The 16,128-nt window shown below is 43.3% G+C and overlaps 1 protein-coding gene across 1 annotated transcript in view; it reads right to left on the reverse strand.

Annotated features, from left to right (window-relative positions):
* Positions 1-365: 365 nt before the first annotated feature.
* The window catches only part of LOC126262678 (translation initiation factor IF-2-like), a 94,730-nt gene continuing 78,967 nt past the window's right edge, over positions 366-16,128 (reverse strand). Inside the window, exon 5 of the mRNA XM_049959452.1 lies at positions 366-500. Within this exon, the coding sequence (XP_049815409.1) occupies positions 366-500 (135 nt within the window). The remainder of the gene's footprint in view (positions 501-16,128) is intronic.

The raw sequence follows: 16,128 nt of genomic DNA on the forward strand, positions 1-16,128 counted from the left end.
ACAACTTCTTCCTGTTTTCTCGATTGATCTGTGTTCAGTTTTTCAAGGCCTATCCGCTGTGCCAACATATAACTAAATATGAGGGGGGGGGGGGGGGGCGCGATGGAGAGGTTCCCTTGTGAGTGAGTGAGTACAATTCCGCGACGGACCTACACAATCCCTCAAACGGCCATCAGATTTTCACGAGTTTGGGGCCAACTGCACGGAAGGGAGCGAACTTCGGAGTGGAGTTTTGCGACTTGTTGCTCTGCGAGCCGCGTGCATTATTCGCCAACAGCGAGCAAGTCTAGCGGCCGCAGGCGGGCTGCGGCTGCTGGCGTGGAAAATTTACAGTTTCCGCGGGCCCGGAGACGGCCGAGGCGCCTTTATGTTGGCGGGCGGCTGTGCAGCGGCGGGCCCGCCGGCCTGGATGCATTATACACGCGGCGGTCGCACTGCGAGCTGGCAGCCAGCGACGCCGAGATTCGCGGGCCGCGGAGAACTGCCTGCCCCACCCTGCGCTGCGACAAAGCGGGACACGGAGGAGGTGCGGCCTTTGTATCTGCCGAGCGCAGCCCGTCTCTCTCTGCTGCAATTAATTGTAGCGCTCTGCGCACTTTGTTCCTCTTTCAGATTCACGGCGGTGGCGCACTCTTGCATTTACGGCTCCCGTAAAACGCAGACTGAATTACACCCCTCACTAATTGTGCCGCGGTACAGAAGAAGCGAATTACTGTTCCATTTGCAGCCAATTAATTTTGTGTAACGGCAGGAATGAGTCGGCTACAGCTGTAACATGGACTGTGTTTGATTATATTAGTAATCACAGAACCAGGCACCGGTTGCAGATTGCCTCTCTAGTTTGCTTCCGAGGGTAACGAAAATTTGATTGACAATAGTTCGCGTAATTATTGACCGAATTTAAGAATTTAAAATGGTTCAAATGGCTCTGAGCACTATGGGACTTAACTTCTGAGGTCATCAGTCTCCTAGAACTTAGAACCACTTAAACCTAACTAACCAAAGGACAGCACACACATCCATGCCCGAGGCAGGATTCGAACCTGCGACCGCAGCGGTTGCGCGGCTCCAGACTGTAGCGCCTAGAACCGCTCTGCTGACAATCTGCTCATTAAGAAATATAATCTTGTATTAAAAGTTTAACACAACAAGGAAAGTGTTACAGTTAGAAACTGTGTTTTTTCCCTGAGGCAGCGTAAGTGAGGGCGCCCAAATACCTGGACTATATTCATCCCGTATTTCAAAAACAGAGCACTTAGTGACTTCCAAGAAATTTTACACTTAACTTCCAACCTTTACAAAACTTTCTCTCGTTGACACTTACCCCTACTCCCATAACATGATGAAAGGGAAAAAAAAAATTCATCGCTTTCTAGAATTTCGATATTCATGCAGTAAAACTTCCGTATCAGACATGACGTTTTAATTTATTAATTCTTTACTACCGGCTATCCACAACTGACTGTGTAGACATTTTCTACATATACCACTGAATGTACCTGTAAAATTTCAGCCGGCTGGTGTGGCCGAGCGGTTCTAGGCGCTTCAGCATGGACCCGCGTGACCGCTACGGTCGCAGATCCTGTCTCGGGCATGGATGTGTGTCATGTTCTTAGGTTGGCTACATTTAAGTAGTTCTAAGTCTAGGAGACTGATGACCTCGCCGGCCGAAGTGGCCGTGCGGTTAAAGGCGCTGCAGTCTGGAACCGCAAGACCGCTACGGTCGCAGGTTCGACTCCTGCCTCGGGCATGGATGTTTATGATGTCCTTAGGTTAGTTAGGTTTAACTAGTTCTAAGTTCTAGGGGACTAATGACCTCACCAATTGAGTCGCATAGTGCTCAGAGCCATTTTTTTCGACTGATGACCTCGGATGTTAAGTCCCATAGTGCTTAGAGCCATTTGAACCATTTGATTTTGCACCGTATTATTCAGTCTCTACATTGAACAATCTGTGCATGAAATCAAAGAGATATTTGGAAAGAGAATTAAACTTCAACCAGAAGAAATAATAAGTTTCAGGTTTACTGATGCCACTGTAGATCTTATCATTGTGAGATGGGTTAAAAGGAATGGCTGTCTTGAAAGCAGTAATAAGACAAAAATTAGCAAAAGTGGAACGACGATAATTGATAGCCAAATTAAGTCAAGCCATACTGAGGGAATTAGTCTGGGAAATCGTTGGGAGATGAGTTTTGCAATCTGGCCATCCAAACATCTGGCGATGGCCGAAGTAAGGAGTATATAACGTGGAGAGTGACAACAGTAAGAAAAGATTTTCAGAAAAAGAGAAATTTGCGAAAGATATTTACTAATATCGAGCATAAATTTTAGTGTTGGAAAGTATTTTTTGAATGTACTTGTCTGGAGTGTAAAGTTGTACGCAAGTGAAACGAGGACGACAAACATTTCAAACAAAAAGTGAATAGAAGCTTTTAAAATATGGTATTAAGAATAATGCTGAAGATGAGGTAGGTAGATCGAGTAACTAATGAACACTCAACTTTATGACAGGACATGGCTATAGCAAAGGATCAATTGATGGGACATATCCCGATGCAGCAAGCAATACCTAATACGTCAACTTAGGCGGGTGTGGGGGTAAACATTACAGACGGAGTGCAGTAAGCCGTAGTTATGCAGAGATGAACTGAGTGGTGGCACAGGAAAGACTTGCGCCCTGCATCAAATGTTTCTCAGAATGATGAGGACTACCACTTCCACCACTATTACTAGCACAACAACAACAACAACAACAACAACAATGAAATTGTTATACATACTCTTTTCTGTGAACATTTTTTAATTATGTTGAACGTCCAACTAAAGAATATACCAATGATCTACTTCTTGTGAACTGAGAGCGTCGAAACTTGGCAGAGTTATTAATCCTTTTCTTTGTAGGTATCACCTAGTAACATACGCTCATCTATCGCTCTACGCAGTTGTCAATATATTGATGTGTTATCAAAAGCTACGTTTGACTTCTGGCATCAGAGTATTATCGCTTAGAGAAATGCTTATCCTTCCAAAATAATGTCTCTATTCGAAAGAGGTTGGAATCAATTGGTTCAAGAGTGGGTGGCTCGGGAGAACAAAATAGAATTTCAAAGGTCAGTCAGTGTTATTCCATGTGTACAACGTGTGATTGAACTGGAAAACTGTCTCCCAGAAGACGGACACCCTGCGCGAGCATCATACTCTCCTTAGTTTGGTGACCACGCACGATTTTCGCTGCAGTGCTCTTTTTCTAGGAAATTCGTCAACACTGCTTTGTGCTGGCCCCTACCTTCTTTGGAGTCGACAACTCTTGACGTTCACGTTGCATCGACTGGTCTTCAGACTATGGGTCAGTTTCATCCTGTGGAATCAATCTGTTTAAATGTTGCCGTAGATACAACGGCACGTCGTCGTCAGCAGCTGAGAATATTGGACTCGTTTCTGCTTCTCTAAAAATATGAGGAGCCAGGAAACTCAAAGGGATTATTGTCGTGGATGACTTTTTCCGCGGACCACAATCCAAGACTGACAATTTGAACTAGATGGCATTTATGGTGTGCATCGACTGCAGAGTATGGGCGCCATGGTATTGGAACCGTTGCCATCGAAGTTGTTCTACATTTTACCTCTTGTCAGTTCTTCACATCGAATGGGGACTCATCTTTATAACCTATTTCATTCCATCGTTCATCTCCCTCGGAGTGCGATCTTAAAGAACATTCTTTGTTCCATTGAATCTATCGTCAGAAATGGCCCCTTGCATCATTTAGCAACTGGAGAGGAACGCCCATTATCAGTAGACAGTTTTAATTTGATACGAAATCTATAGAGCAGGGCCGGCCAGAAATTCTGCACGCGTGCGGTGCTCCTGCACATGTGCAACTTCCGGGTCACAGCGTGCACGCCGCAGCCGTCAGCGTTCATGTAGTGCATGTTTCTACGCACAGATGTCGCTTTATCCACTTGCTGGGATACTCTGTACCGGCGCATTCTAGTGCCCTTTCCACAGCTTGCAAGCCAACCGTGGGAAGGTATTTCGCGTATTAAACATTTAAAATACTGCCACAGTCTACTCATTGAGACGTCTACTTTTATGTTAACAGTTTAACCCCCAGTTAACAACCGTGGTTTTCTTTTAAGGCAGCTTGACTGACGGCACGTAAATACGCGTAATGTTTTTGATCTAGTATTTAAGAAAGAGAGCACTTACCGACTTCCAACGAACCTTATTCATGATTTCAAATAACATTAAACTAATGCAAGGTTTCCTATAACTAATTCTCGGTGCCATCAGTTACACCCACATAATTTATGTCTCACTGACCTCTGAACAGAATAACCGCAGACCTCTCGATGATCACCTGTTATTTCAATACCATTATTGCTACCTATTTCATCAGCTCCGTCTGAAATCTGCATAATAACCGACAATTAGATGAATGTTATGTTTTATCGACTTCGGCTGAGCGTAGCCCTTCGCACATTAAAAAAAAAAAAAATCCCTAAATGTAAGTATACATTGGAACAATCGATTTAATGACCAACTTTCCTGATAATAATGTAACATGGAGAAGAATGAGGCAATAATGCACAGTTAGTATACAATAATTTTTAATTATGAAAGGAATAAATCCAAACAAGTTTATCACTGGTCATGAGATTTGATAGTCGAGTTTGTGTGTCTCATCCATTTTCTTAAGGACATTTAATTTTGCTTGCCGTTCTTCACTGTTGAGTACACTACATTCGTCTTTGTGATATTTATTGTAGTGTCTTTCAATTGAAAACTTACGCTGGCGGCCGACTATTATTCGGCGGCACAGCAAACATTGTGAGTTTTCACCAACGGATACAAAAAAGAATTGCAGCTCCCAGTCATTTTTAAACGACTGAGAACATAGAACTCCCGTTCTTTGCTTTTTCACAGTACCTGCCATTTCTCAGCACTTCTCTGTTAAGCTTACGGTCACCAGGGGTAAACGAGACTGGGTATGTTGCGCTCTTGCTTGTACCACATAAACAGGGAAGTGGAGCCGCCGCAGTTCATTTAGGACACATGTCTAATAACAGATGTCGCTGTCGCACACGTGCGCACATGTGCAGCACTTCGCACACTCTGCAGCGTTTGGCCGGCCCTGCTATAGAGTCTTTTACGTGCATACTTTTTCAGTTTGGTCCTGCGAGAAATAGAAGTGGATCCGGGGAAAATCTTTTACGAACCTGTAAAAATATGGCGTATTTTCTTTAGTAAATGGAGAAAAGTTGTAATCAGTTGCTGTACAACATATTTTAATGCTCATCGAGATAGCTTGTATCTCTGGATTTATAATGGGTTCGACCTGCAGCGAACAGTCTTCAGATCTGAATATCTCGGCTGCTAGGTTGGTTAGTTGGTTGGTTGGTTTAAGGGGAAGGGACAAAATCGTGAGGTCATCGGTCCTAGCGGCTAAAAGCGTATCCCATGAAATTGTTAGCAAACCTGCAAAGCATGTCAGGGAACATTTTAAATGACGGGGAAAATCGAACTGGCCTGGTGAATCAGCCAACATGAAATATTTTCAGAGACCACTTTCCAACTGAACAGTTGCTCCCTATCTTTTAACAGAGAAGTCAAAGGGACGTGAAATCCAGCTCATCCTCCATTTTTCCACCGTATTTCGCTCTGTATTCCACTGATCCACAACAACGCAACATAACACTTTGCTTGAAGTGAAATCAGTGCCGATATCTGCGGGGTACAGTCACACGTTTGAAACATCATGCATCGGAGAAAAGTAGCCGAATTACTTTTACTGGTACTGTGTTCAAAAGACGACAAGACAAGCTTTCTGCTATGTTTTCAACTCCAGCTGGTTACTGTGATAATGTTCTTTGTTTTGTGTTCCGTAGAGCGCAGAAGTAGTCATAAGAAGAGGCTATTACAGCCGGTTTACTGCTGTAAAAGGCTCTGCTGTGGCGCATATAGTTCCACTCCACCAGAAGGTTGCGATGCAAACGTCCGCTTTGTTCCCGGGCCTGGAGTGCCGCTTGATTTCGCGTTGCCCTCTGACAAGTGCAATTACCGCCGAGCATAAACAGAGTGAGTCACCGGCCTCCACGAGTCCATAACGCAGCCGGCGCGCCGCTGCTGATGCGAGGGAGGGTTCGTCCGCTGCCGAGATCGCAGCTGCTTGCAATATCCCCGTACGTCAACTGCCGACAGCAAACCGACAAATGAACAAAACCAGCGCAACATGATAGCTGTTAGTCCGGTATTACACAAACAAATTTCTTTGTCAAAGATGTGATCGAATATTCCGTCAAATGTATTTGACAAACGTCTTTGACGTAGCGCTAGAAGGGGTATTACACTGTCATCATATTTTTCGTCGAAGTTCAAGATGGCTCACAACAACAACTTGTTATTAACCGCAGTAGTTGCATGTAGCACAATTGCACTGTGTGCACATGCGGTAGAGAGGCGGGGGAAAAAAAAGGAAACGTACCTGGGTGAAGCCGTGGGTTTTACGACGGCACGATAAAAGCATTCAACAGAACTTGTTACGTGAGCTTATAGTGCAGGACATCAAGTCGTACAACAATTACTTAAGGATGGATGAGCATACATTTCTGTGCTCAATGAAGTGTATCCTCATATCACAAAGCACAATTTTCACTTAAGAACTGCTACATCTGCAGAAAACAGGCTCACTGTAACACACTGATTCCTTGCTACAGGAGATGGTTAGGTTAGGTCAGGTCTCCAATCTTCTTAATCTATTTTTGTATTCAGGATGCCTCACGTTGTAAACCGCTTCATACATCTCTATTTAATTTTGTAGTTGTCGGCACACACCAATTGTATTTACCGGCAATGTTCATAAAAACACTAGAGACGACAGAATGCAGCGATGCTAGCGCTCCATGTGGTAACATGTCACATTACAGTGAACAGAAGACAAGCGACTTCTTTGATCAAATCTAGAGCGAGGTCCTAGATTTGATCAAATATTGGACGACATATGACGAAGTTCCTTATTACACCATCAAATATCTTTGACAAATATCTTTGACAAATATCTTTGACAAAGATATTTGACAAAGATATTTGATAGTGTAATACTGGCCTTACCTAAGAAGACGAAAGGGACATTGAGTTCTGTCGACGTCTGTGTTATCAGATAAGGAACGCTTCGCCAGTTGGATTAACATCGGGGAACAAAGTTGTAAATTTATTGAGGGACTTTTTTCCGGCATTCGTCTAAAATCTTAAATGTCTTGGAGAATCGCATTTTCACGAGAGATAATCTGAAATCTCGACCATTGTGCCATTTTATTTGGTAACGTCTGTACTTTTGTTGTCCAAACATACAAGACGCACCTACTACAGGCCAGTTTATATTAAAGTGTGAAATGGTCTGTTGTTGAGCTGTGTCATCGACTGCATTACGTGATGGCAGCTCAGCTTCGAGCGGTGCCACCGATAGCGGACCGTTGTATAATTCTAAGTGTGAATGTGATTTAAAAAAGGCTCTGAGCACTATGGGACTAAACATCTGAGGTCATCAGTCCCCTGGAACTTAGAACTACTTAAACGTACCTAACCGAAGGACATGACACACATCCATGCCCGAGGCAGGATTCGAACCTGCGACCGTAGCGGTCGCGCGGTTCCAGACAGTAGCGCCTAGAACCGCTCGGACACACCGGCCGGCTATTGTGAATGTGGACTTGCTGACATACAGGTAATATTGTCCGATAAAGGCCAGTTAATAGCACACGGTAGAATGTAGCTACCTTTCCAGAATTTCTGGTGGAATAAGATTGTATAGTCCTACCCGCGCTAGAAGGACTAGCAAAATTATCGATGCACCCATGGTGGACCAAGAGAGTTATAGAGAATACAATATATTTTTACGCTGTGCAGTAGCTAAGTGCAAACCACTTAGGGGTGATGGGCCGAGCTGCCACTGTGCTATAATCGGAGCGACAATCGTCTCCTTGGCGCTGATATACGACAGAGTAACACCACTAGAGACACCCACCAACACGTTTATGTGAGCGTCGTCATAGCAACGTAAGAGTCTGCGCTTCCTTTCCCAAAGCAGAGAACAGTCCATCAGGAGCTACTCACGCTCCAAAATGTGAATCTGAATAAACACCTAGTAGCTGTTGAGACTCGCCTTCGCCGACGGGCTTGAAGAAACTTCTCGGCCTGCCAGATGAGTTAGGCAAAAAGCAGATGCATAAACGATTGCACAGAATATCCAAGCAAGTTAATAATAATAATAAATATTATTATTATTTCATTATAATCGTGTGTAAACTACCTTTATATCTGGCCAATATCCGGCTTTTATCAAATGGCTTTGAGCACTATGGGACTTAACAGCTGAGGTCATCAGTCCCGGCTTTTATCGCCGGCAGCTCAAGCGGATGTGAAAAGCAGTTCCATTTGTTCTCAGTATAGCCGATCGCGAAGGTATCAATGTTACTAAACGGCTAAAGCTATCAATCAGCTTGTCTCAGGCGCAGAATGTTGTTTTCCTATAGACTGTTGAGTAAACTGACCAATGGTAAAGCAATATTCTTCGCGCGCTTTTCTCTGCTGGTAGAGAAGACTTAGAGTATTCTAGATAAGAGTCGGAGCCTAGCCATGAAACAGTTCGGACGTGTGTAGTAGTAGTACCGATGGAAATGATAAGTTGTCGAATCTAACAGTATTTCATACACAAAAGTGCTGTAAAGTGACGGCATAATAATTCGGATGGGTGTGTAGAAATTTCGGAATTTTTAAGTGAATTTTGTGACGAAAGAAAGACATATATTCCGCGTGGCGTATTGAGCAGGTCGGTGGCTAAAAACTGTGACTCCATTAGGTACCGACAAACTTAATATTTGCCGAGCATTCTCAATCAAAAACAATCAGTATTTTTGTAGCTACTACGTTTTCGGGAAATGCAACACCATAAACTTGCTAAGGTGAGTGAAAGGGATTGTGAGTGACTGTGTTAAGACTAGCACGGGCTTCGCAGTCATACTTGTTCACCTAATTGTCAGAATATATTAATTGAGGACAAAATTTCCAAACTTTCATTTCATATGAAAACTTTCTCCCGAAACGTAGATTAGTGACTTTAATTGCAGCCTGGTTCACGTCGAAGTACAGTAGGTTTCACTCGGCTTTCCTACTGATGATCTGCTGAGACAATGTTCACATGTAGGTGCAGGTCCGTCGTAAAGGGACGGAAAGAACCAAGCCGCCGCAACGCCATACAGTATTTTCAGAAATATGAGCGTCAACTAGAAGGAGATATTGTCTCACTCGTTTGTTGATGCCACGGATATGGGCTGTTTGTCGACTGGTGCACAAAAAAATTCAGTAAATAAATCTAAAAGAACATTCAGAACATTAGGGGCTTTGACGGGTGTTCGTTTCCTCAAAGAAATCAGAAAAAATTACTATTATCATTCATAGCAAGTTAAGTTTGTTCGTAGTTCCGTGGTTCTAACCCAAATACTCGCTGTTGGTGAACAGTGCTCACCCGAGCAAGTCCCATGGATCTAATCGAAGCTCCAACTCGCCTCTGTCTCCGGTACAAGTGTGGAAACACAACGGGGGCTCTCCCGTTATACTCTGCGGCTAAAGACGCCATATTAGCTTCACAACAGAATACTCATTGTGTGGACTGATAATTTGTGGTAAGAATTAAACAAGAACTTCTTGCCTTACTTTACCTTGTTGGCAGATTTTATACGGATATATTAATTATTCCGGTACCAATACTTTCTCCAGCTGGTTATCAAAGTTTTACTCTAGAAAAACATTGCTGCAGATTGCTCCCAAATATAATATACATAATTTAAACAGGAAGTGAATTCCGTTTAACAAGTTGACTAGATAGTTTATTTTAGGTTGCTGTTTCGTCTGGAATGCTGCTAGACAGTACAGGAATAAAAATAGAAATATTACGTCCCTTCGACAACGAGATTATCACAGACGAAGCAAAACCACGGAATGAACATGTACAGGACAGGACATTAGCTCCTGTGCGTTTTGTTAGGAATCACCCTGTCATTCGCCAGGGAAGTCACGGAGCCCTAACGGGGATCTGAACCGTACACCTCCCGAAAGCAAATGCAGCGGCTTAAACCATTACACTCCTCACCAATCGCTGCTATTTCCATTGGTCGTTAGTTGCAGAAATCGGCACTTTTTTTATAACCTCGTCTCTGTTGTAGCGTAGAAGTAACACAATGAGGTGAAGACTAAAAATTCGAAAATTCAGGTTTCTATCCGTGGGCCTTTCTCGGCAACGGAATACGAATAAAAAAATGCAAACTTGTGTTTTGTTACAGATTCCTCGTTAAAGGGAACGTGTCGTTGTATGTTGCTACATAAATTGCTTAGCAAATCGAAAGACGAAGGCATACTCCTGCTACAAGTGTGTGACTAATAAGTAACAGTAATTTACAATCTTACCTTGAAATCCGTAGGTGGGTGCATTGCTCCTTTTGAATCTTGCTTAACTGATAATTGTATGTGGTAATACCATTACTTGATTACGAGATAAACAATCGTGGTGGGAATATTTGATTTTTGGTAAGCAGCCTCATGATTTGCTACGTGTGAGTGGAAGCAGTAGGTACAAGTGTAAACGTATATTCACAGTGCCCTAACGACTACACCTCATTACTTTTTTCGACGCTACACAGAATAAGAAGTGAAGTACGTGACAAGGTACAAGACAAATATCGTAATTTGATGACTACATAGTTACAATGTCAGAACTAACCGAGCACAGGAAAAACATTCACTATTTTGAAGAGAAACTTACCATGCTGCTTCTGTTCGACATATAATTTATGTTGTTACGCCTTGTGTCCCTTTACTGGAGGCGAACCTGTTAGTCCAAAATTTCTCTATTGTACTGAAACTAAGAGTTCTTCATATTCGCCCAGCAGTTTTTGCTTCGTATTTCATGTCCCCACACTTTCATGCAAGAAGAGAGAAACAAAACCAGGATTTTGTTTTCCAACTAGCTTTTATGATACATTTGTTTGCACTGCTATTTTCTGCAGCAGCTGTTGTTCATCAGTAATTGTTTTTTCCTTCATAATTTTACTGCGTTTCGATTTTATTTACAAATGATTCTGGAAATATGGTACCTCGTACATTTCAACGTTTTGCTATTTATGTGTTCAGAACAGTTTTTGTTTTTAAATTTGACATGCAGTTTACTTACGGTGTTTTTTCTTCAGTTTAAGTCTTCCGATGCGCGGTGTTTCCTCCCTTGTCTGCGGAAGTCTAAAGAAACCCGGTTGCGCGACTTTACGAAACCGCTTTTACTTTTGCTGCATTTGTATTGTTTGCACTTCGCTTTTAGTAATGTTCGCAATAGTTGTTTCCACAGAAATATTACTGTAGTTTCACTTATCCCGCACTCAGCACAGTGTCTTTCTCTGTTCATTTGTTTTTATCTTATTTTGTGGATATTGCCGAATTTGTGAATATTTCTTGAAATTCATTTGCGTGTGTGTGTGTGTGTGTGTGTGTGTGTGTGTGTGTGTGTGTGTGTGTGTGTGTGTGTGTGTGTGTGTGTGTGTGTGTGTGTGTGTGTGTGTGTGTGTGTGTGTAAATTAGAGAAGATCTTTGGGGCGTGGGTGGTGGTGGGAGGGTGGATAGTGATTATAGGAAAAACAACTGGGAGCAGATGGTGGTAGGAAATCTGAACTCAGTTACAGGGACGGGGTGTGATACAAAGTGGGAGACACGAGTTTTAAACAACAGAAAGCTCGACGGAAAACCAATAATAACTGAAGCTTGTAGGAGACTGATGTTAAGGTTCGCCTCTGTCCATGTATTGTACCCGCTCGTATAGCACCGAGCGAGGTGGTGCAGTGCCTAACACGCTGGTTTCGCATTCGGGAGGACGACGCCTCAAATCCGCGTCCGGCCATTAATATTTAAGTCTTCCGTGTTTTCACAGTATCACTCCAGGCAAATGCTGGTATGATTCCTTCTCCTTCCTTGACAAAGTCCGAGCTGGTGCTCTGTCTGTAATGACCTCATTGTCGACTGGACGTTTAACCCCAATCTTCCTTCCTTGCTCGTATAGCGTAAGACACAACCCACTAGATTGAAGATCGACCTGTTTCGGATAAACTCAGCGCGGTGGGTTAGCGACCTCTAACTGGTAGGCGGTTGCCCACCCCCGTTGAGGCAAATACTGAGCTAGTTCCCAACATCTACTCGGAGAACGCGATACTCGAGGATTTAAAATACCATAGTCTACACGACTCAGAGACATCCCTCCGTTAGTTCACTGTGACGCCTGTAGCGTCAGGAAGGGCATCCAACTACGGATTCAAGTAATAAAATCAAATTTGTCAGACACCGAAAAAAGCGGATCTTGCACCAGACAGGATAATAAACGCCAGGGAAAGTCTCTGCTACAAGTATTCTTCGTAAGCGGTTCAGTGATCTGTGCTCTTTCGGGGTTTGTGTGTCGGGCAACAACTACTCCTGTTTGTTTGCGCCTGCTACCAGCTCCAACGATTGGAATTCCATCCCGATGTTTGAGTCACGAACCCCTTTCAGCACGGAGACCGGACCCGGCGCGCTCCATTAACACGGCGGCATGTGCACGCGTGGCTTCGAGAGGTCGCAACGGAACGAGATCTCGCTTCAGCGGTCGATGGCCGGAGTTGAACGTTGAGAATAACACCTTTGTGACTTCTGTCACTATTCATTCTCGAAGCAAAATAAGAAAAAACTGAAATCAGTATTATTCGGTAAAAATAAAAGTTTAGTGGTCCCGTTTCTGTATGTTGTAAAGTGTATTACAATAAGGGTGTGAAATTCCAATTTCATGAAAATTTGGCTGTCATGATAGGATATTTCGATAAGCGGGACAGGTAGATAGGAAACGGACAGGAATTAGTAAGGGACGTTACCCGACACAACAAAATGTTCTTATTTTAAACATTACCATCAAAATTTTGAAATATTTGTTGCAATGATCGTAAGGTGCCTCCAGTTTTCGGTAGAAATGCTGTTTCAAAGTCATCAGCTATGAAAAGAATAATTGAAAAAATTCGAAGGTACTGCTTCAGTTGTCGATGCAAAACCCATTCTACGAGCTCTGGTCGTCGAGAAGGAAACATCGTGACATTTCACGACACTGGCCAGGAGTCTAGGGTGCTCGATTTGCCATCGTGCACAAGAAATGGACATTTCAACAGCCAGTCTTCAGCGTATTTTCTTTGAAGATTTCCGCCCCTTGCTTACGAAATGCCATTTACTCAACTTGTGCCAACAGACCGTGCACGGCGAAGCATGTTCACCAGTCGAATGACTGAACACCAAGCAGTGATCGCCGATGTTGTGGACAAAGTCCTCTTCACCGACAATGACGTCGGTAAGTCACAACTGCCGCATTTGAGTCTCAGAAAATCCTCAAATGATTGACGAGAAAAAAAATGTGTCCCCGTCATGTGACTCTTTGGTGTGTATTGTTATGTGGAGGAATAGTTGGACCATTTACCTTTGAAAACGAGGCATTAATCGTAAATAGCGAATGGCGAACCCAGTTCTTTACGCATCAATTGGAAGATATTGCTCTTGAAGACATGGTATTTCAGTAAGACTGTGCCACTAGCCCTACCGCCCGTGAAAGATTGACGGTCTTACGCAAGTCGTCTTCTGGCATCGTCTCCCGGTTTCGTCACCAGAATTGGCCGCTACAATTTTGAGATTTAACACCTATGTACTTTTTCTGTTGGATAATTTGAAGTCGCAGGTTTAGTCCAACAAATTCGCGACCACTCAAGCATCAAAGGCCGGAATTGAATGCTGTTACAACGCAGTACCATGGCATTTAAGCAAGCCTGTCATTCAAAATGGCGCCTGAAGAGTACATGTGTGCGCCACCAGACCCAGGGCAGCCATTACTGCAAGTGTTCTTCCTCATATATCTTCCAAATTTTTACATCATAAATGAATCAATATTACAATTCTTTCCTACTGAAAAACGTGTTACTTATAATTCAAATCTGCCGCTGTTATAGCACGGCATAAAAAAGTGTAACGCCATGCTTGCAGTGACATTTTGTGCTACATTACAGGGTGTTCCAAAAAGAATATGCGTATTTCGAATGCATATATTTATTAAACTTTAAGACATACGACTATGAAACTTTACACACATATTTAAGAATATCTCAAGTTCAGATTACAGATGTTCAGTATGTCTTCCATCAGCGACACGAACAATATCACATCGCTACTCAAATTCCTCCCATACTCGGGCAAGCATGTCCTTCGGCACTGATGTTATGGCAGTACAGATCCGGTTCTTCAACTCTTCCAGGTTCTGTGGGAGTGGTGGTATGTAAACGTTGTCTTTAACGAAACCCCACAGGAAGTAGCGTTTCATTCAGATATTCACGCACCTGGCGACTCCAGTGAGGGGTTGCCCCGTCTTGTTGAAAAATGAAGTTCTCTTCGTGTAGGCTCGGAAACAACCAGTTTTTAAACACAGCGAGATACTGCTGCTGACCGTTAACCGTGTTTCCATCAAAGAAGATGGAGCCGTAAGCAGATGATCGGGACATCGCACAAAACACATTGACTTTGGGCGAATCTCGCTGATGTTAAATTGCTATATTATGTGTGTTTACCTGACCACTAACATGGAAAGTCGATTCATCACTGAACACGATGCGTTGTGTGACAGTGTAATTGTCAATAGCACCAGTAATCTCATTACAAAATACCGCACTTTTGCGTTTGTCATCAGGACGCAGAGCTTGTAACAGCTGTAACTTGTACGATTTCACAACCAACCGACATCTCAAAACACGCCAAATCGTTGTAGGAAGTTTTATCTCCCGACTGGCACGACGAGTTGATTTTGAAGGACTACGTGGGAAAGCAGTTTGAATTCGTTCAACATTTTCTGCAGGAACACGAGGGCGGCCAGGACTCTTTCCTTTACATACACATGCTGTACCTAGAAACTCTCGATACCATCTGCGAATGTTCCACACATTTGGAGGATCAGTTTGGTACCTCAACCTGGAACGTCTTTGCACTGTAATCACTGAACTGCACTTCGCAGGCTCGAGAACACAAAATGATTTCTGCTGCGGTGGAGCCATTTTAAACATATGACGGTTACCAAGCGAAACAGAAGACGACTGACATCTAGTGGCTATTAATATAAACTAGACTATATATTCGTTGCTCCAATAGCCGAGCCGAGGTGCAGCGATAGGTAGCTTGGACAAAATAATACTTGGTAATACGTGTATTCTTTTCGAAACTCCCTGTACTTTGCGTAAGGCGATACAGTAACAGCTGCCGGCCGGTGTGACCGAACGGTTCTAGGCGCTTCAGTCTGGAACCGCACGACCGCTACGGTCGCAGGTTCGAATACTGTCTCTGGCATGGATGTGTGTGATGTCGTCAGGTTAGTTAGGTGTAAGTAGTTCTAAGTTCTAGGAGACTGATGACCTCAGATGTTAAGGCCCACAGTGCTTACAAGGGAACCTCCCCATCGCACCCCCCTCAGATTTAGTTATAAGTTGGCACAGTGGATAGGCCTTGAAACACTGAACACAGATCAATCGAGAAAACAGGAAGAAGTTGTGTGAAACTATGAAAAAAAAGCAAAATATACAAACTGAGTAGTCCATGTGTACGATAAGCAACATATAGGATACAGCGAGCAAAGGAGCGCCGTGGTCCCGTGGTTAGCGTGAGTAGCTGCGGATAGAAGGGTCCCTGGTTCAAGTCTTCCCTCGAGTGAAAATTTTACTTTCTTTATTTTCCCAAAGTTATGATCTGTCCGTTCGTTCATTGACGTCTCTGTTCACTGTAATAAGTTTAGTGTCTGTTTTACGAGCGTCTCCAATGAGAACCGAAAACATTTGATCGGAAGGTCATAGGTCAACCGATTCCTCCACAGTAAAACACGTCTGATATATTCTATACGCCACTGGTGACGGCATGTGCGTCAAATGACAGGAATATGTTTTGTCGACCCACCTAATTTGTACACTTGGCGAATGGGTAAAAGGATTCTTCTACCTAGCCCGATTTAGGTTTTCTTGTGGATCTGATAATCACTCCCAAAAAAGTGATAAA

Source organism: Schistocerca nitens, chromosome 6 (assembly GCF_023898315.1).
Source record: "Schistocerca nitens isolate TAMUIC-IGC-003100 chromosome 6, iqSchNite1.1, whole genome shotgun sequence".
Lineage (NCBI taxonomy): Eukaryota > Metazoa > Arthropoda > Insecta > Orthoptera > Acrididae > Schistocerca > Schistocerca nitens.